Source organism: Ciconia boyciana, chromosome 1, assembly GCF_034638445.1.
Source record: "Ciconia boyciana chromosome 1, ASM3463844v1, whole genome shotgun sequence".
Taxonomy (NCBI): domain Eukaryota; kingdom Metazoa; phylum Chordata; class Aves; order Ciconiiformes; family Ciconiidae; genus Ciconia; species Ciconia boyciana.
In genome coordinates this window covers 193803474-193823524 of record NC_132934.1, presented here as the reverse complement: position 1 = coordinate 193823524, position 20051 = coordinate 193803474, and the positions used below count along the sequence as shown (strand labels likewise).

General features: G+C 45.5%; 2 protein-coding genes across 5 annotated transcripts in view; one reads left to right on the top strand and one right to left on the bottom strand.

The window, feature by feature from the left end:
- Positions 1–20051, top strand: part of NBEA (neurobeachin) — a 522877-nt gene that overhangs the window by 349180 nt on the left and 153646 nt on the right. For all 4 annotated transcript variants that reach the window (XM_072854755.1, XM_072854781.1, XM_072854766.1 and 1 more), the window contains one exon: positions 11532–11668. In XM_072854755.1, coding sequence (XP_072710856.1) covers positions 11532–11668 — 137 coding nt within the window. The remainder of the gene's footprint in view (positions 1–11531; positions 11669–20051) is intronic.
- MAB21L1 (mab-21 like 1) lies at positions 13945–15645 on the bottom strand. The gene has a single exon (XM_072854745.1). The coding sequence runs from the start codon at positions 15508–15510 to the stop codon at positions 14431–14433; it is 1080 nt and encodes a 359-aa protein (XP_072710846.1). The 5' UTR covers positions 15511–15645; the 3' UTR covers positions 13945–14430.

The following is a 20051-nucleotide window of genomic DNA, read 5'->3' as shown; positions in this document are numbered from 1 at the left end:
GCATTCTCAAGGAGAAATATGTTTTAATAGATAATGAATATTCTTTTCCCAAACTTCTTTTTTTTTTAAGCACTGATCTTGCACTAAAATAAGTCATTTAAAAAACCCAAACAAACAAACAAAAAAACCAGAATAAATGTTAAACCACTCAGGTTTTATGAATTTTACATTTTAGAAATATGTTCTCTTCTCTTTGTTGTGAAGTTGCAGTTGACTTGCTGAGAATTGTTTGTACACATCCGAGAGCAGAATTTAGCCTTAATGATATTTTTGAAAGATAGATGTTCTGTAACTAGAGTACATTTCATCCATTTTGTCATATGGCTGGTACCAACAGCAAATAGGCCCCAGCCAAGCAAAGTATCCCTGACGAAGTCTTTTGCTACCCTCAAAAGAGTAGTTTCTAGAAAGAAAAAAGGAAATAAAGATAGGAGGATATGAGGCTTTGGGTTATTTTAGGAAGACAAAAAGCTTTGGCAGGCATCTGTCTGGTTACTTGCATGGGCTCAATCAACTCAGAATCTGACTTCCTCATAAACCATGGTGAATTACAGCCTCAAAACAGTCTTGCAAGAATAAATACGTATTATTCGCTCCATTATACGAGGAGATTGAGCAACTCATCCAAATAAACCCAAGGAAAGCCACTAACTGCCTTTAATGCATCTTAGTCTTATCCTATCTTAACCTTCACTACAGAATCTTCCCTTCTTCTTGGACATCTGTCTCTAGATGGAAGGAAACCCCCCCCAGTGCAAATGTGCCAGGAAGGTTTGAGTGAGATGTAGCATCCCAGCAGGGCCCTAACTTTTAGCAACCCTGAACTTCAGTGTAGAAATATCTCTAGAAAGCAGCATTACTACTGCTAAACAAGAGCTGATCTTCCATCCAAGCCAGGATGGGTAGCTAGTCCACATTGGCTTGAGGACTAAATGTGATAAGCCCTCTATCCAGACTTCTTGGTAGTGTGCTGAGTGTATTGACTTACTGCCCTGTGCTAAGGAACACACTGGGTCATGAGGATTTGACAGCTTGTATTATTATTAATGAGGTATAAGACCTTTCACTTCCAGGTCATCTGTTTGAAGTCCAGACAAGACTGGTGGTAACCAAACATTATCAACATCTGTTTTGTGGCCTATGCAAAATAAGCCTTTTGTCTCATTTCAGACATACTAAGAGAAATCATCACGATCTTGAGCAATTTCCAATTGAAAAAATATTTGACGCTGTCATTAGAGGAAATTGGAATAATGCCAAAAGTTCTACTACATAGAGTTACAGTTAAAATAGTATAGCAGTACATAAAAAAAAAAAAGTAAATAATTTAGCCCATAGGGAAATTGTCTATTCCAGGTTCTAACAAAGGACTCATTTACATTTCTGAAATTATTTTGAAGCCTTGCGTAGGGCCAGATGCAGTAATAAAAACACTAACACACCAAGGAACTGCATCTAAAGCCACAAAAAGCTCACACAAAATAAGTATTTGGGATGGAAAACTTAAATACAATTGACTCATCTTTATATGTATAATATGCATTTAACATTTATACATATATATATTTAGTTACAATAACATTTCTTATGGTCAAAATATGAGACTGAATTTTTTTTACAAGAGTTGACCAGTGTAGACAATCTCTGTTAAGCAAAGCTGTTTACAACTTTTTCTTACCTATTCTTAAGGAGTAATGGAGGGGCACATTTTCTTGTTTTTTCTTCTGTTGCCACCTCAAAACAATTTTAAGGTGTGTAGGATCATTTCCATTGGTTTTGTTAATGGAGTTAGACAAACGGCAGATTTTCTTAATTACAGAAAAGAACAATAACTTGGGCCTCTACTGAGAAGGCAGATTTTCAAATTACTAGATTTTGCAGGGGGGGGAAAAAAAAATCATTTGTTTGGGACCAGCTAGAGAAAGTTTTGTTGCATTATCTGCTGTCAGAGTAATGGGTTGAAAGAAAGGACCAAATAGCACATTATATTGTCTCCAGCAGTGACCACAGCCTACCCAGGAGGTTTTGGAGGAGAGGAGAGGAATCATCCTCATCCCTCTCAGCTCCTGGAGGGCAAAGCGTGGCTGTGGTTACGAGAGTGGTCTCATCGTCCCCCTCCAACCCTTCTCTTCCCTCCCTGGTGTGTCCTCTCCTGCGAGGCTCGGAGAGCCCTGCCGCCCATCACGTGCTCTCCTTCCACTAAGGCAGTCGCCGTCCATACACCAGTGGCTCCGAATGGCACTGACAGTCTGTGGGCACCCCAAGGCGGGCAGAAAGCAGCAACCACAGGGGAAGCCCGGGAAGGACTGTAACAAGTATGCAGTGATGCTTCCTAATAATTCTCTGTCAGCCTCCAACAGCTTGCATGTCTGAGGCTTCCAGAGTCAGAGGAAGTAGTTACTCTCTTTCTTTTTTTCCCATTTTCTCTTTCTCTCTCTCTCTCTCCCCCGTCTCTGTTGCACTGTCTTTCTCTCACTCTCTTTTTGTCTCTGGAGGTGGCTAAGGTACCTTAAGCTTTTCCATGTTTTATGTTTTTTTCTTTAAGAAAGTATGTATGTGTATGTGCACACACAAATACATAAGTTAAATAAAAAATATCAGAGTTTCATTAGAAAACACCAAAAAAAAGTTTTAGTATTTCTCCTAGTTTTTCAAGCTTCTCAGTGGAAACTATTCACTGAATTCAGCATGCACTCCTGAGTAGTATTCTCCCCTCAAACTCCATTTTTCTTGCAAATTAGCGTTCAAGATAGATAGGAATGTCATTGCGGGGGGTTGCTTGTTTGGGGAAGGGACAGGAATGTGGAAGAAGAGTGATTCTTTTTCCCTTTTTATGGTAGACACATAACCACACAAGCCTTGTACTTCCAAACATGGAAATTTAATTCAGCCAGATTTACATAGTTTCTGCTTATTATATATTCAGATTTTGATCCTCAAGTCTAAGTATAAAAAAGAAAAACATATTTCTGTGAGTTTAATTTAGAGTATAGATTCAGGCATAAACTGAAAACAGTTATACTTTTGATATGTAGTTGGCTTTCACATTGAAAACAAAAAAAAGCCCCACAGTTTCTATAACATACTATTTTTAGACATCTCAGTGTTTATTCTAGTCATTTTTTCCACATTACTATCCAAAATAGCTTAATATTTTATAAGGTGCTTGTCAGTCACATATGATAGCGCTCCTAAGCACAGCTTTGAAGAGCTCTTCTCTTTGTACCTTATTACACCCCATTCTAAGGCTGAGCATCTTCGACTTTTAAAATGGCAGCCGAATTTCCTGCTTTCCAAGCTTTAAAATTAAATCAACTCAAACTTTGTTGTTTTGTATTTATCGAAGGCTCTGAGAGTGCTTCATGTGCTCTTACTATCTGCTCACACCAGTCTACTTAAATTTCTTTTTTTTTCCCCATAACTTGCAAAACTCTTTTTGTTTGAAACTTCTAAGGCTGAAGAATTAGGCTACAATGTAGCCTACGAGTGCACACTTGCCTAGTGCATAGGTCTGTAACTTCTCAAAGTCAAAGACAACTTCTCAAACACAAAGGTCCTGAAGGCCCACAGCCTGGATGGAACTCGTTAGCTGATCAAAGGTCAAGCCGATGGGCTTGAAAGACGGGCCTAGACATAAGGAGCCAGACTCCACAGTTCTGCACCTTATTTCATCTTCACTATGCAATTGATTTCCATATGAAAATCCCTGTTCTCCAGAATCTTCACAAGACCCTATAGCGACAGACCTACATAGATTAGTGGTAGGAATGTATCCAGAACTTTCACTGAACTATGGACAGGATTTTTTGCTTTTTTTGTTGCTGCTGTTTTGGCATTCATGTTATAGAAGCAAGCTAAAGAATCAGTCAAGAAGACAGTTCGGTTAGTCCTGGTTTCATTGGCCAGAAATTGTACGAGAGGCAGCCTCATCCAGTGCATTTGGATGGTCCTCACTAGTAGCCTGTTGCGTGAGTGCTTTTAGCTTGGCTTTCTAAAGAAACAAGGTTTACATGAGCATCCTTCATCAGCCTCTATCTTTGTAACTTCTGAACCTGGCAGCCATTTTGAACAAACTTTAACACCGGAGTAAGGATTTCAGAAGCAATAAAATTCCTCCAGTGAAATCAGGTTGTTAAGGAAGAAAGCCTACATGACAGAGCCTGCCACATTGGTTCTCCTTTTATTAGGTACTAGAGAATCTTTGTGGGAGAGCCTTCAGAAGTTCCCTAACTGTGGGAAAGCAAAACATGCAATCAACCAGTAGACACAGTTACACTTGAAAACATTCTTTATTCATTCTGGTGTTGTTTGGAGATACTCGTCTTTTCAGAAAATTTTGAAGTTACAACTACTGGATCTTAGATAATTCTTCCAAATATACCTAGCAAGTTATATGCTAATTCAACTTATTTCTTTCTTCCCACACACATATAGGAGTAGCTAACCACATAAGTGAACTTTAAAATATCACAAGCTATCTGAAAATAACACTTCCCTTCACTACAGGCTCAGGAAGTACAAGGCTTACAGTTTATCCTGAAGAGCTTTTCCAGAATGGAGACTAGAAGAAATGAAAGCTGAGAGCTCACATCTTTCATTTCATTTCTAATCAATTGAGCTCTATCGGCATGACAAGGTACACAAGCTGGACTGTATAAGATACCTGTCAAGTCTGGTTTACTCAGTCTTGCAACTGGGATTTGATCCCTTGTGTTCCTGACTCATTACAATGAGCTCCTGTTTCAGTGGTATACTGCTATAGCAGGATGCTCTCTCTGCTTTCTCCTTTCTTCTTCCAACATTAAATATGCTTTTCTAAGGTGTGTTTTTTCTGTTACCTTTTGATTAAATAGACAGCTATAGTGGCGTGCTCAGAGAGAAAAACTGTCACTTATGTGGGCATGTTCAGCATCACTTAAGGTTTTCTAGGTTGAAAAGAAGTACCTTAAATTTTACCTGAAAATGAGGAGGAAGCTAGTGTGTGTCATAGTGCATTAGTGTAGTATACTCACATCTGGATGCACTGCTTAACAATCAACTTCTTAGTTTCTAAACCAGCTTAAGTTACTCAGTGCTTCCAAGGTATAGCTTCAGGCAGGGCACACTGGATGAATCTAATTTTGAAGTGGCAAATGTATGCATTGCAGTAGTGAGGTCCCTGTCCCAAACATTTAAGTTTCTGGCCAGCTGTAAATCATTAAGAGGAGTCTTGATTATTATTAATACTTGATCATCTGGCAGGTTGGCACTCAAACACGTCCTGGAACACTAAACCCACGTAAGCCACTCAGAGCTTGAGCACAGTTCAGAGGTTCTCATGTATGCCACGGAGCAAATCAGACTTTACCTGCAAAAGGGGGCAAAAGTTGGTTTTCTGAGTTGCTTTAAGCTGTTAAATGCACAGCTAATTGTTGCATGGTGAGAAGATACCTAATAAGATGGACTTTGGTACTGTATTGAGCTTGTGTCTGCATATTCTGTAACCGTCCTATTAAGTGGCCGCTTTCTGTTACACTTTGAACAATATAAAGAGATACTTATTCCTAGGAATACTGTGAAACAAGTTTTCTCTTAGGAATAAGTACTATTTTATATTTTTCTTTCAATGTGACCAGGAAAGTATGGAATTCAAATAATAATTTACGTGTGGAGGTGCATATGTCTCAATTCAAATGTATGGAAAGTATGTATATATTTGAGAGAAAATATTTTTTTTTCCTTAAGCAACTCTATCTTTAACTATTTTCACAATCTCATTAAAAATATGTATTTACTTCTTACTATTTGATTCATAGTTGTAATGTATAAGATTATTTTTATTTACATTTTCTTTTAAATCAAACACATTTGTTTGCTGTTATGGCACCACTTAAGAGAATCGAGTTGCTGTAATTTTTTAGTTATTGTTGTTGAAAAAGACCATTGAAGTTGATCTTTGATGTTAGCAGTAGTGTTCCATGCTTTATGGAGGAAAGGGGGAAAAAGTGGGGAAAATTTTGGATATCAGGGCCTATCCACACTGGCAACGACATTTAAACAAATAGTAAAAATCAATCCCTCCCTCACAATACGAAACATATGATTGTGCAGGAGTAAAAAGCCAACAAAGTAAGCTTGGATATCTCCAAAAACAGGGGAAAGGAATTGGGGTTGTTATTCAGTGGGGGAGGAGAAAAACAAGATTATAGTCATGTTTAGACTTAGATTCTGGTTTTTGCAATCAAAAAGTTGGGCAAATTATTCTCTTTATTGAAACTGTTGAAAGTGATATGTAAAGGGCGCTGTATATATACATTCTTATAAAAGCCTTGACTTGAGTGGAGGAGTTACTCCCTGTATCTGCTATAGTGGAGAACAAATTGGGGGCAACCATCCTCATGTAAGTTCAATATATTTCCTGCAGAAGTCTTTTTAAAAGGTAGTTTGGATCAGATTTATGGTGACAATAGGAACAAAAAAGACTAAATTCTGTCAATTATTTTTTAGGAATCTTACATTGTTTACTTGTTAATTTACATGGCAATGCATGTATTGTATTAATGATGTTAATTGGTTGAAATATTTTTCTGACTACAGAGCTTTTCCCAAAGGCTTCTGGTGCCTATACCTGTTTCTGCTCATATGCTATGTGATTTATATTACAAGAAACTGAAGTTTTTGTGTGCTGAGTGTGTGTTAGGTATAAATTGTTTCAAGTATAAGGATTTGTAGTCATTTTAAGTGCAAGTCAGTGTCAGATACCCTTGGCTTTATAGTTAAAGTGCTGAGGGAATTTCAGTTGTCTTCTTTCAGGCAATTGTGAGTGATTTTTAATAATTATTCTTCATATTTAAAATTATTGTTCAAGTATCATATCAAATTACAAATTGTAGTTTATGCAAACTATTTTACATAGTAAAGTGGTTAGTTTTAGCTAATCTGTTTTGTATTTTCCATGTTAAACAGTGTATGAAAAAAAGAGTAAGGTATGTTTTTTCTTTTAAAAGTGTCAGCTAAAAATTAAACATGACAATATTTGCCACTTTTTTTCAGAATAATTACCAGTAGATTGTAAAATTAAATTGGTCTAGTTGATTGGATGTTTTCAAAGTATTTGTCCCAGTTAGTATTTTTTCATCTATAAGTTATCACCGGGATATTATTTTAAAAGTTAGACTTTCAAGTCTGCAGCAGGTAAATTGCTTGTTTTCATAATTCAGCATAGAAAAGCATATATCTTATCCTACTTAGGAGTAATTGTGCCCAATCATCCTCACAAATATACCTCCGTTGTAATTTTCAGGCTCATAAATGTAACACATCTTTAGCTCTCAGTTAAAAATGACAGTTTATGAAAATGAAAATGTTTGAAATAATGGCTCAAAATACCACTCTTTTGGGGCTTTCCTTAAGAGGTGTAATTTTATTGATATTGCTTTAGCAGATAGCAAACTCTTTCACCTGATTGATAGAACTTTTCACTTGCATTGACTTTCTTTGCTTGAACTTGAAAAATACAAGAGCTGAGATACAAGAGCTACATACAAAAACTGAAGTCTCTGTTTAACAAAAATTAACGGAGAGGAGGAGAGAGATTACATTCTGCTTTTATTCACTGGGACCTTCTAATCCCACAATCATTTACTTTTGGAAGGGCAATATTATTTTTAAAATATGCGCGGTAGCGTTTATTTTAGAAATGTAAATCACATGTGCCGACCACAGGGATCAGGCAACGCGGAAAGTTCTCCGTTTGAAGAGATTACAAGACGGGTGGATCTGAAGTGATTTCTGGTCTGGCTTTAAGGCCAGAACTTCTTTGTTAGGTCGCTGCCTCTCTGCTACGGGCCGCCCCGACCGCTTCAGAGAGGTCGGGAAGAGGCAACGAACTGATTCTTAAAAAGAGACGCTCTTGCTTCGAGTCCCAGCAGCTGCCCAGCGCCCTGGACGCCTGTCCTCGCCACAGCCCCCAAGCTGTTTGCCGAAGCGGAGCAGCCACAGGTTGGCTTTCCCCCCGGAGCTGGAGGCGAAGTGCCCTCGGCGTCGCCGGTGGCTCTCGGGCTGCGCGGGAGCGCCCGGCGGCATCCCCGTGTGCCGCTGCCGGCCGCCGCCCCCGGCAGCGCCGCCCGGGTGCGGCAGAGCCCGCTGCGCTTCGCTTCTCGATGGCTGCAGCCGCGCTGGGAATGAATATTCACATCCCCCGCAAAAGCGCAGCTCGCCGCCGCCGCAGAGGGGCCGGGGTGAGGCTGGTAGCCGGAGCTCGCTGTCTTCCCCGCATGCGAATGAGCCCGTCCCGCGGCTCTTGGCTCAGGTGTGCCCGGCTTTTGTTTCATTAGATTATCAATTGGGTTTGGGAAGGGGACCCAAAGCTTCCCGGTAGCTCGGTGCCATATGGAAAATCTGCAGTATTTTGATTATGCTCTATGTAAACATTTTAATATCGGATCCTTAGAAGCCAGAGACTATCCCAAAGGGGATTAAAACATAATCCTCTCTCTCTATAGCTGTAGTGGATTAATTTCGTATTCTCTCAGTGGCTGGCTTGCTCCCTGAAGGCTACAACAAAAAGACTCAGTGCTCCTTATACATGCTATGGAATTGGAAGTTGTAATTGGAGATTTCCAAAGGACAAGTGTAAAAATGACACACTGTTAATACCGAATATTTTTTTTCATTTTGTGCTTTCAGGACGAAAAAAAACAGATCTGCAAAGATTATTTTAACTTAGTTTGAACACTTCCTCCCCCGAAATCCCATAATTTGACCACTGTTTATTGTGCTTTCTGCTTCTTTTTTACAAAAAGAGAAAAGAAAAAAAGAAAAAAAACCCCTCACAAGCAAACGTTTTCTCATCTGGGAAGTACAATAACGCTTATTCCTTGACGCATTTTAATACCTCTGACATGTTTACATTGCAACAAATCTAGGGTGTAATTTGAGCAGAACACGGGGCAGATGCCAAGGTACCGGTCTGGGAGCTCGGAGCCTTTTCTCGGGAGGAGAAGGAGGAAGCCAGAAATCCCCGATTTCCCCTGCATTCAGTAACGGGCCAAGAAGCGAATGTCCCCTTTCTCTTCACACCCACCCCCTGGTTTTGCAGCTCTGCCCCCTCCTCCAGTACGTGAGTGCATTTCGCTAGCACACCCGCTAGCCGGGGTGCACCTATTGTCTTCTCCTGGATGTCAGATCATAGGTTTTGGCCTTTTGACCATTAAATAGCGGTGGCTTTATTTTTCTTTTAGCCGCACAGCACCAGGGAAAAGAGGTAATTGGATTAAATTGATGGTCTTCCTTCTGGGATTCAGCAAAGCCCACAAACGCCTCCTTAAAATGATAGAATATCGGGTCGTTTCCCAGATGCATCTTCCGAAGGCGCTTTCCTTTCCGCACAAAGGCCCGGGAGCCCATCACCGTGCGCCAGGCCAAGCGGCGGCTCCCGGCCGCGCTGCGGGGAAGGGCGAGGGGAGGGCTGGGACGCTCTGCTTGTGCTCTCCCTGCCCTCTGCAAGTGCTTCTGCAGGGCAGGGAGCCGCTGTCTGCCCAGACCCCCCTTCTGTAAACACAAAGAAAGGGGGCCTGGGGAATAGAAACCCAAATCCACTTGTAATCGTACAAGAGAATCGGGCGTAATTACTTGAGCAACCTAGATGAAGATTGATGAGGCTTTAAAGCGGCATTTCGGATCGATCACCCTGCCCTTTGGAGCCTGCAGCCGGGCTTCCCCGGCTCGGCTCGGCTCGGCTCAGCTCGGCTCGGCTCCTTTCCCACCGCGAAGGGAGGGAGGGAGAGAAGATGGAGGCGAGACGGGGAGAGCAGCAAAGCGAGCCCGGCGCATGTGATTCCGATCAGCTGACTAGGGTCAAGAGGCTACCCCGGTTTATTAGGAGATGGAAAACAATAAAATGAAAGAAAATAGAGTTTGTATCAATATTATCCAGCCTGCCACGCGGGGCTGCTGAAAGCTGTCACTGAAACTCTGCGTTTTAGCTTCTTCTTGTACACACAGTAAGCCGTGCCTTCCTCTATTTATTTTGCAGCGTAAATGACAAAACATTGTGCAATACGGTCTCAAATTGGGTGTTACAGTAAAGTAAAACATTAACAACATGACAGTTAGATGCGCCGATACAGGACTAATTTGGGCTAAGTGAGTAATTGAAGTGTTGCTTGCAAGACCTGGTAGCAGGGTGTGCGTGCAATACTGGGGGAGGAGGCAAGGTCGCATCCATGCCTGTTAGCCTTGGTGCGAACTGCAGCCCAGGGCTTGCCTCGACCGCGCCAGGCCCTCCAAACAGGCGCTGCCCTCGTCCCCAGAGAGAGGAGTGTCTGGGGACGGCAGCTGGGAGCGTACGCAGGCACTCTCTGCCATCTGAGGAAGGTCTTCCTCATTGCAGAGGAGATTTTAACTGCAGAAAACAACCAAACCCTTTTTAGCATTCACTGAGATGATCGGTTTGCCCGTTTCTGAAGGCGCGTCAGTCAGATGTACCCAGCTTCTCAATACTGAGGCTTTTATTATTTGTCTGTCAGCTGTGTGTTTGTGCATGCGTGTGGACGCATGTGTTTATATATGTGTACACAAATTACCGTACACGCTTTAGTGCTTAGATCTAGAAGAGTGTTTTATATTTAATCTTTTCTTTTAATTAGAGCAAATGAGCTTCCTAAACACCGACACCGTCATCTTTAACAGTAGATTGCACTCCTATTGAAGATAAGATGGTGAAAAAGTGATCCCCTGTTATCTTTTGCATTAAAGCAGAAGTTTTTTTCCTGAATTAAAACCTAACAATTTGTGTGGAGAAGGCTGCCTTTTACAATAGGTTTTCCCCATCCCACCTTTTCAGTGCCCGTGCAACCGTCTCGTTAAGGAGTACATTTGAGCGAAATGTTGTTACAGTAATTTTGAAAGGATTAAGTGACAGCAAGTTGAAATAAAAATTATCTTGCCGTAAATACATTTAATGATGCTAGCTTTTGTGCGCGTGTGGTATTGAAGTAGGTAAAAAAAAGAAAAAACAACCCATCTTTCGCAATACTTTCGGAGCTGAGGTCTGGACCCAGAGTTAAGATTAACCACCCCCAGGCTTCGCAGGGCCGGTGTGGCGGGCCGGGGCTGCGGGCTGCTCTGCCGCCCGCCCGGCCCGGCCCGGCCCGGCCCGGCCGCCGCGGGGACCCCTCGCTGCCAGGTCGAAGCTGCCTGTAACGAATCGCCGCTATCGCACATAAACAGCGATAGTGTTAACGAGGAGCAAAAGGGCATGAAAAGAGAGGGGACCTACTTCTAAGAGGCAGCTATTTTTCACTCTAACCCCTCTGAATTTCGCTGCTGGCTGATTTATCTCGCAACCCCGGAGCTCACAAGCTCGCTGCTGTCCCGACTGCGGAGTTCAAAGCGCTGACCGCGGGCAGGAGGGGAATAAACACGGCGGTTTACAAACAGAGTTTATTAGGGGCTCGCCGGGCGCTCGCTCGGCGGAGGGAAGGGGAAGGGCCACCGGGGATGGGCCGGCCGGGCGCCTCCAACCTGACGCCGCTGCCCTTGCCTTGCAGGCCCCGTGGTCCTCAGCACGCCGGCACAGCTCATCGCCCCCGTGGTGGTGGCCAAGGGGACGCTCTCCATCACCACCACGGAAATCTACTTCGAGGTGGACGAGGATGACCCGGCCTTCAAGAAGATCGATCCTAAGGTGAGTGCGACGAGCGGGCGGCCCCGGCCCCGTTCGCGGTCGCGGTCGCGATCCCGGTCCCGGTCCCGGTCCCGGCCCCGGCCCCGGCCCCGGCCCCGGCCCCGGTCCCGGCCCCGGCCCCGGCCCCGGCCCACGTGCGCTGGAGCCGCCCCCTCCCTCCAAACTCTGCTTCCCTCTGCCGCCTCTTGCTGCGTTTTATCAAAAAAAAAAAAAAAAGAAAAAAGAAAAAAAGCGCAATGCATTAATGATGTTAAATCCTCTATTACGGCAGCGTGCGCGTTTTCCAACAGCCTTTCGCTCGGTGCCTTTGTATGAACGTGGTCAGATTTAGTAGTTAAGCCAATTGCTCTGAAATCCCTGGAGGGAGCAGCAGTCTCAGCCCGCAGCCTTCCCGAGACACAGCGGAGGGGTTTACCCCTTCCGAGGATATCGGAGAATCCCGTTATTTCAAGAACGTTAGTTTCCATGTAAGAAAATACGGCGCAGTTGAGTAAACACTGCTCAAACGCAAATTAATGCTTATTTTCGGGGGGGGGGGGGGGGGGAAGAAAGGGGAAATAGGCATGGACCCAAGACTTGATTCCTGGGAAAGCTCTGGTTTTTTTCTGAAGTCATTTACTACTACCAATTCCCCAGCGCCGCCCCCCCCACCCCCGCCCCCGCGAAAACCTCCAGCCCAGCCGCAACAGAGCAGGGGTGCGTGACTTGAGCAGAAACCTTTGCGTGGCTTCCTCCCCGCGGGAACGGAGCGGGGGGCTGCCGCCGGGGGGAGGAGGGGGCGTACGGAAGGGACGTGTGTGACAGGGCGCTCCTCTCGCTTGCATCTCTTTTTATTCTTATCGCTGTTGCTTTATTTCTTTGTTATTGCGCTGGAAAATGTTAGAAGACAGAAAATAGGGGAGGTACTTTTACAAAGACCGTGGGGACTTCTTTTCTGCAGAAATACCATTAATAATTTCCAAGAAAAATGCTAGCTACCTCGTCTGAATATGTTTGTAATAAGGTGATTTCTCTCTGACGAATAATTTCTCAAACTCGGAACTTTCTTCGCAGTGCCGGGAGAAAAAGAGATTCTGTCACAATTGCTGGGTATAAGGGTTTCGTTGAAGTGCACCCACTGCAAATAGTTGCGGGTGGGTGTTACACAGGCGCTCGGCCTCTTTCAGCACTTGTTGACTGTTAGGGTACTACACAAAATCCGTGTTGTTATTTTGCGTTTTGCTCTTAAAGCCGCCTTAAAGAAATGCATACTGAGAAGGACCAGGCGTTGCAGTACGGACAGGCAATTTTGGATCGCTTGCAGTTTTGTAGGCACGCACATGTTATTCCCTCTGCATGCCCTGGGAGCGCGGGGGCTTGATTTCTGGGAGCGCAACTGGCGATCTTATCACATTCATAACGGATTTGTAGGTCAGAAGTAATATTGTTGTTCACTTTATTGGTGCCGGCTTGAACCTTTCACCTATAAATTTTATTTTCTTCTTTATTACTACTTGCGCCAAAGCGCTAGGTTTATCAGGCTGACTGCTCACTCAGTCCACTGACTGCTTCAGGGATATGTTGTGCTTCCTCAGCTTTGTTGAAAACCGAGCAGAAACACATCAGCGCCGTATAGTAAACCTTTCGAAAATAGTTTTCTTTTCTGACGGCTGAAAAAGTGTTACTGCATTGATAACTACATCGGTGTCCGACAGTTGCTGATGGTCATCCGGAGCTAAATTCTCATGTGTTTCTACCAGCAATATTTGCCTGTTCTGCAAAACTATTCCAAATGCAAAATCAGGCGGCTGCCCTTAAGTTTTCTGCTTTGCAGGATTTAAGCAACTATCAACAGAAAGGCAAAATTCACCAAACATAGCTGCCTCTGGTTTTTCAAGTAGAAAACTTGATCCGGTATTGAAACGCTTACCCATATGCATTTTACTTCATTTATTAGCTTGTAATTAAATAAATCAGCAACAGAAATTAAAATCTAAATCACAAAAGGTAATTATCCAGTGTATTTCAAGTGCATTTTCAAATATATAATTCCAATATTCAAGCGTTATTATATAAGCAGAATCCAAATTTCTTTTGAATATATTTAAATAACATTTCAAGTATATTTATGGAATGTTAGAAATAGAACAAGCAATATATATGAAACGAAAAATGTAAACTTGTTAAGTTCAGACACTTCAAAAGACAATTAACAAAAGTACCATGATAAAATCTACCTTTTTAAATGGTATCTTCTCTTTAGCAGAAATGTCCTTGAAGTATCCAAAATGGCAATTTAACTTCCGTTCACCAAATCACAAAACACCAACATCCACAATTTCAAAGACAATGTGAGATCACAATATTTGATACAAATTAAAAGGTACATTAGGGTTTGTTCAGGTGGCATATCCAAATAGCTTTTACTCACAGAGGGTTTACATAAAAATACCGGGGTTTTGTTATAATCCGTTGGTACCGTTTCTAGGCAGAATGGTCACAATCGTGTTAAATTACGGCCAATTTTGCTTTCCGGGTAACATACTTTCTTTTTTTTTTTTTTTCCTTTTCTTTTTTTTTCCACGGGGAACTGCAAAACTGTGATGAAGATAAGAGGAACGCTACTTGCTGTTCTTATTTGCTTTTCTTTGTGAAGAGCCTAAGCTATATTCCTTTTTAAAAGAGAATATTATTTGCATTGTCAAGTGGAAATATTTGACTTTTCGAACAGGCAGCTTAAACTTCATGGGGAAATAAGCAGATTTATCGGTCGGGCCGGTTTTCTAAAGTTTCTCCAAACTTTTCGGGTTGGTAAGTATTTCCCTAGCCAGTCGCCACGTTTGTTTGGCCGCGTTTTCCAGGGCCGAGTGAGGTTTGCCCTGAAAGAGGTCTAGGTTGGGCAAGAAGTAATGCGGGCACCTCCTGCACTGGAGGCAGGAGATGAGCTGCAGTAAAATCCCGTTGAGCCGGTCCCCCAGGCACGACTCGTCCCAGTCCGATTCGCGGGGATGCTTTTCGCATTCGTATGAAACCAGAGTCTTCATGTGATAATTATTCAGGGGCTGGCCCGGCAGCTCCAGGTGACGGTCCCGCAAGGTTTTGAGGATAGAGAGGCATTTCTTCCTGCAGCCGCCCATCTGCAGTCTGTTCTCGGCTTCCGCGAACTGCAGCACCCAGGCATCGCTCTCGGCCGAGCTCTGCTTGCCGGCCAGAGAGTGGCACTCCTTGGATAAGAGGTTGAAGCCTTCCGCCTTGACCTCCGCCACCCTGTTGGGTCCCGGCCAGGGGATGTGGGGAAGCGGCCAGTGGGCAGCACTCCGCGGCCAGATCCCCGTGCATTTGAACGCCGGAGTGATCTGCACGACGTACCTGTCCCTGATTCTCAGCTTCACCTCGCTGGTGTCCGCCACCATCTTTACCACGTCTCTGTAACTGCACTTATCCACGGCTTGAGCCACCAGAGTCTGAAATCTGGACCGGATTTTGCGAGCGGAGAGGTAGCCAGACGCCGTGATGAACTCCACCCAGAGGGACATACTCCTCTTGCGCCCGTCGCTTAACTTTAACACAGCGCAGCCCGGCAAGGAGCCGTCGTCCACGAAGTTGAAAACCCCCATTTGGTTCAGGTACAGCACGACTTCGAACTCCGTGGGGGAGATGACTTCCAACCCCTCGTAGCGATTGTCCATCTCGTTCAAGGAACTGATGAAGCGAGGCTCCTGCACCTCCACCTCCTTCAGCACGTCCGACACCACTTTGCAGACTTCTCGGATCGTTTTGGCGATGGCAGCTTTCCGGGCTTGGCATTTCTCGTTGTAGTATTTATTCAGATGATACACCAGCTTGGCCTGGGCCGCGATCATGTTGGGGCAGAGATCCGGATTGTATACCGGAGTCTCGCAATAGGCTGTGGGATCCAATGCGGCTGCTAAGGCTGGAGCCAACTTCAGAGGAGAAACAGGCTGCCGCACTCTGAAATGTCACAAACGTTTTTCAAAATGCGCCGGGGCTGCTGCTCCTCAGATGCTCTCTTCCTGCTTTTTTAGATCAGCCGTCTTGAAGTGTGTGTGGCGGGGGGGGGGGGGAGGGGGGGCGGGCGGGGGACTGGAGGGGGCGATATTTTTCCTCCCCCTTTTTTTAAAGGGTCCGTGAGTGAGAGGAAAGCATCGAGAGCTGCACCTTCCCCAGCAGCAAGAAAAACAAAAGTTGCACTGAGACACAGCGAGGCTTCCAGTAGTCAAAATAATAAAACCTCTTCGTATTTATTTATGTTTTCCCGTAGTAATCACTGTGTGTGTGCAGGGTGGTTAATCAGATGGTGGAAAAAGTGCCGTGTGTGTGTGTGTATATGTCAGAAGAAGCTGGCTGTTGGTTTGTATAAGAGCCCAGATGCACTCGTGTGGAAATTATAAAGGCAGGGCCAGGCAGGCGGGCGGCCAATCGCCACTGGGCTCGTCACTGCAGCCTCTTTCAGCTCAAACGCGGCTAATTAATCCCTCTCGAGGAGATAGATATGTATACATAGACACACGCACACGCACACGCAGGCACATATAGAAAGGTAGAAGGTTACTGGCAGAAAAACCGCCCCGATCATCTGTACGCTCGGAAATCAAGAGAAACCGTTCTCCTTTGGGTGTAACTTGAAGGGTATTGACGTTTCGAAAGGACTTGGCAAAACTGTGCCGCTCCGCACTGAATCCCTGCGTGCCTCCCCACGGCCGAGACGTGAATGCAGGTGTATTAATAGGCACGCATCAACTAGGGAGCTACAGACCGGGCTCGCTCTTGCAGCAGCAGAGGCGTAAATTCATTAACTCACACTTGGCGTCACGTCACGCTGTCCTTTCCTCCTGATACTTGTCTGTAACTGCAAGCGAGAAGTTGTCGGGGTTTTTTTCTCTCGTGAACCGGGCAGTGAATAAGGCAGCAGATTCACGGCAAATTTAGTGTCCTTTGGAATAAAATATTACGCCAAAGTCCACGATTTGTATTGTTTTAAAAGATCTTCTGACGGGCGCTAATCGATTTTGAGGTTTAATGCATTTCGGCATTGTCTCTGCCTTGCTTTTTGTGTTTGTACCTTATGAAGGGAGAATCAATCGCTAAACGTATCTGTCAGGTCTTTTTCACGTTCCCTCCAGAAATCAAGTAGCAGATATGAACGGTAAATCTCATCTGCCAATTCCTAGCTTCGTTTTTGTATTCCGTATAGCGCTCCAATGTGTTGTGAAGAGTGGATGTTCAGCTGCTTTTTGAGACGCGCTCTAAGTATCTATTAATTTCAAATCTGGACGGTTTATCGTATAGCTCTGCTAGCAAGCTGCGTTTAGTAAATGTGCACACGGGAGGGATGCTAGCGACTGCAAACATGCTGGCATGCTACTCAGCTGACACTTTGGGGTTTCGTGTGTGTGCTGTGTAATTGGCAAATTTCTCCTTCGGTACCTCAAGTGTTAGTAATCGGGACCTTTATTTGCAAATAAGTTGGAGTGACAAACTCTTCTGCGTTGCAGCATTTACTGAGTTTCACTTCAAGAGAACGCTAAATTGTATTTTTTTAAGGAAAAAAACCCAGCAAAGCTTTTCATCGCTTGGAATCCTTAACCTACTGCCCGATTACTAATTCTTAAAGTAACTGCCACAGGCGTATCCATCGCTAAGGAGAAGTCATACCGCAAAGAACATTTCACGACATTTATTCAGCGTATTAGTGCGACCAACTTTATTGCACGTAGGGAAGAATTGCTGACACTGTGCTTGGCTCGCTCGGTCTGGCGTTCGTACGGGTGCTCCCCGTGCCGCTTCCTAGGGGGGAGCCGATGCGGGAATCGTGTTCTGCCCATTGGTAAACCGGGGCTGGGGCTGTCTCGGGGCGCCTCGCTGGAAACCTGCAGGTGACAGGTCGTCCCGAAGAAGCTTTTCCTCTTCTCGGCCGCAGCCCCCTGGCCGACGGCGGAGGGGCGGCCGCCTTCTGGCTGTTTCGGCCGAAGAGGAGCTTGTTTCCTCCCGGCTTTTCTCCCTTCTCCGGAGAGGTTTCCCGGCCAGGCGGCGGGCGCCGGGCGGGACACGCGTGGCTCCTCCCGGCCGCGGAGGGGCCGGCGGCGGCGGCACAACGCGCCCGGTCCCGGCGCCTTCCCGAGCCGCCCCGGAGGAGCGCAGCCGCCGGCCGCTGCCGCCGTCCCCGCCCGGGGTCCAGGACTGCCGCCGCCCTCCCCCCCGGGGCGGCGGCGTGCGCGGCCGCTCGGCTGCGGGCTCCCGGGGGCCGGCTCCCCCCGCCTCCCCGGAGCAGGCACTTACAGGGGTCCTCGCTGGGTCCGAGGGGCCAGGCGGGCGCCTCCCCGCCGCCGCCCGCCCCCGCTGCTCTTACCGGCGGCTGCCCGCGGGTGCGCGGGGAACCTGCCGCGGCGGCGGGGGACGCGGCGGGGCGGGGGCCGGCCCTCGCCCCCCTTCCGCGGGCTGCAGGCGCGCCGAGCAGCCGGCTCGGCGGCACCGCCGCGGGCCTCGTCGGCGGGCGGGGAGGGGGAGGCACCTCGCCGGCCAGGCACATCCCGCCCCGCTGCCCCCGCGGATGGGGCCCGGGACGACCCCCCGCCCCCCCTCCCGCCCGCCCCTCGGGGCCGGGGGCGATGCCGGTCGCGCCGTGCCCTCAGACGCGGCTGCGGCTTTGGCCGGAGCGGGGCACGGCTGGGCTGCGCGGAGGGAGGAAAAGCGGCGAAGTTGGGTCCGACTCCGGCGGGCGGGTCCCGGGGACCGCCTGGGGCGGGGGAAGGCCCGCGGCGGTGCTGGCCCGGGCGCTGGTCCCCGCCCCGGCGGCGGCCGCTCGGCCCCGGAGCCGGCCGGAGCGAAACCTCCGGCCCTGCCTCAGCGGGGGCGGCTTCTTTGCGATTTGAATAAGAAAGAGGCTCCTTCCCCCTGAGGTTACATACCAGCGCCGTGTAAAAACGAAAGTTAACGCGGGCGGACAAAAGGTTGTCCCTTCCTCCCACCTCCGCCAAGGGGAACAGCCCTTTCCTGCGGAGGGGGCACGCCGGCCCCGCTCCCGCTTCCCGTCGCCTCAGCTGCAGCAGAGCTACACGCTGGACATGGAAATGTTTCGGGCGAGGTTTTGTTTATTTTTTGCCCCGTGGGTTTTAGCTCAGTAAATCCAGTTTCGAAAGGCAAAAGGCGATAGGTCGTACCTTTAAGCTGTCAGTAGTCTTAATTTTCGTAATGTGACAGAATTAATTTAAATAAAAATTACGTCTAAATCAGAGCTTTCAATATATAATGCTAAGATTAACCTACGATATGAAGTAATGCAGGTTATACGTGTTTATTGTATCTTGGTGGCTGTGGGCAATACTAGCCTTAGCCTTGGCTGGGTGATGTTCAGCACTAAAGGTTGCTATTAACTTCACTACATCATTTCATTTCACACATACACAACAAACATTCGATAGTTTGAAAATTTGTGGATTTAGGCATCGCTGACACCAGTCAACCACTGAAATGTAACTGCTAAGGTGACCCGATCTTTTAACATGGCAAAAAGTCGGTGGTTTGGTTTAGATTCTGAAAATGATTATCCATCTGACTATATATGATATAAAATATGAACATTTTTGAAGCTTCTGACCACTTACTGCAGTTAGTTTTTCTCTGTAGTTATTAACGTGTCCTTCATAAATTATAAAAGGAAGGAACACCTTTTCATCACTGAGTTTTATTTTTATATGTATTGAGTTGTTCTGGAAAATTGAGATTAAAATCACCTCATTAAAATGATGATTGATCATTTGTCATGATAATGGTACCATATGATATTGGTGACTTTTACCAAATTACTGTTTTCTAGATATTTTCCCCTAATTAGGGGGTACTATAGCAGCATTTGTTGAACTCTGCTTGTTATTTATTTCAAATCTTTCAAACTACAGTGCCTTGTCACGTAGTGCTCATGTTAGCCAAAAATCCAAATGGTGTTGAAAATCTTTGACTGCAGGTACTCGCCCACACCCCCAAAATGTAATTTGAAAAAAAAAAAAAAAAAAAAAAAAGAAAGTTGCCATATATAAATTTCACCAACAATTCCTTTTCATATGGTGAAAAGTGTGAGTTAAAATGCCCATGCATATACACACAAAGTGCTTGCATTGATATCACTTTATATTTCTTATTATATAGTGATAGTTCTTCCACACACAACTGCTCATGAATTTTAAAGTTTTATTTTTTAATATCTGCCTATTGCGCTAGGGAGCTAGGAAAAAATGAAGCTGAGTTGATTAAATTATTTATCCCTACTGCTGAAGTGAGTTTGAAGGCTCATTGAATGTATCTGATTTCTTGGCTCCTCTTTCTCCCCTCCCCCCCTCAATTCATCCTGGTTATTTCATCCATATCATCCTGCCAGCAACAATAA

Bases quoted from the DNA above. Each gene is read 5' to 3' on its own strand.
- MAB21L1 (XM_072854745.1), bottom strand. From the start codon at position 15,510: ATGATCGCGGCCCAGGCCAAGCTGGTGTATCATCTGAATAAATACTAC.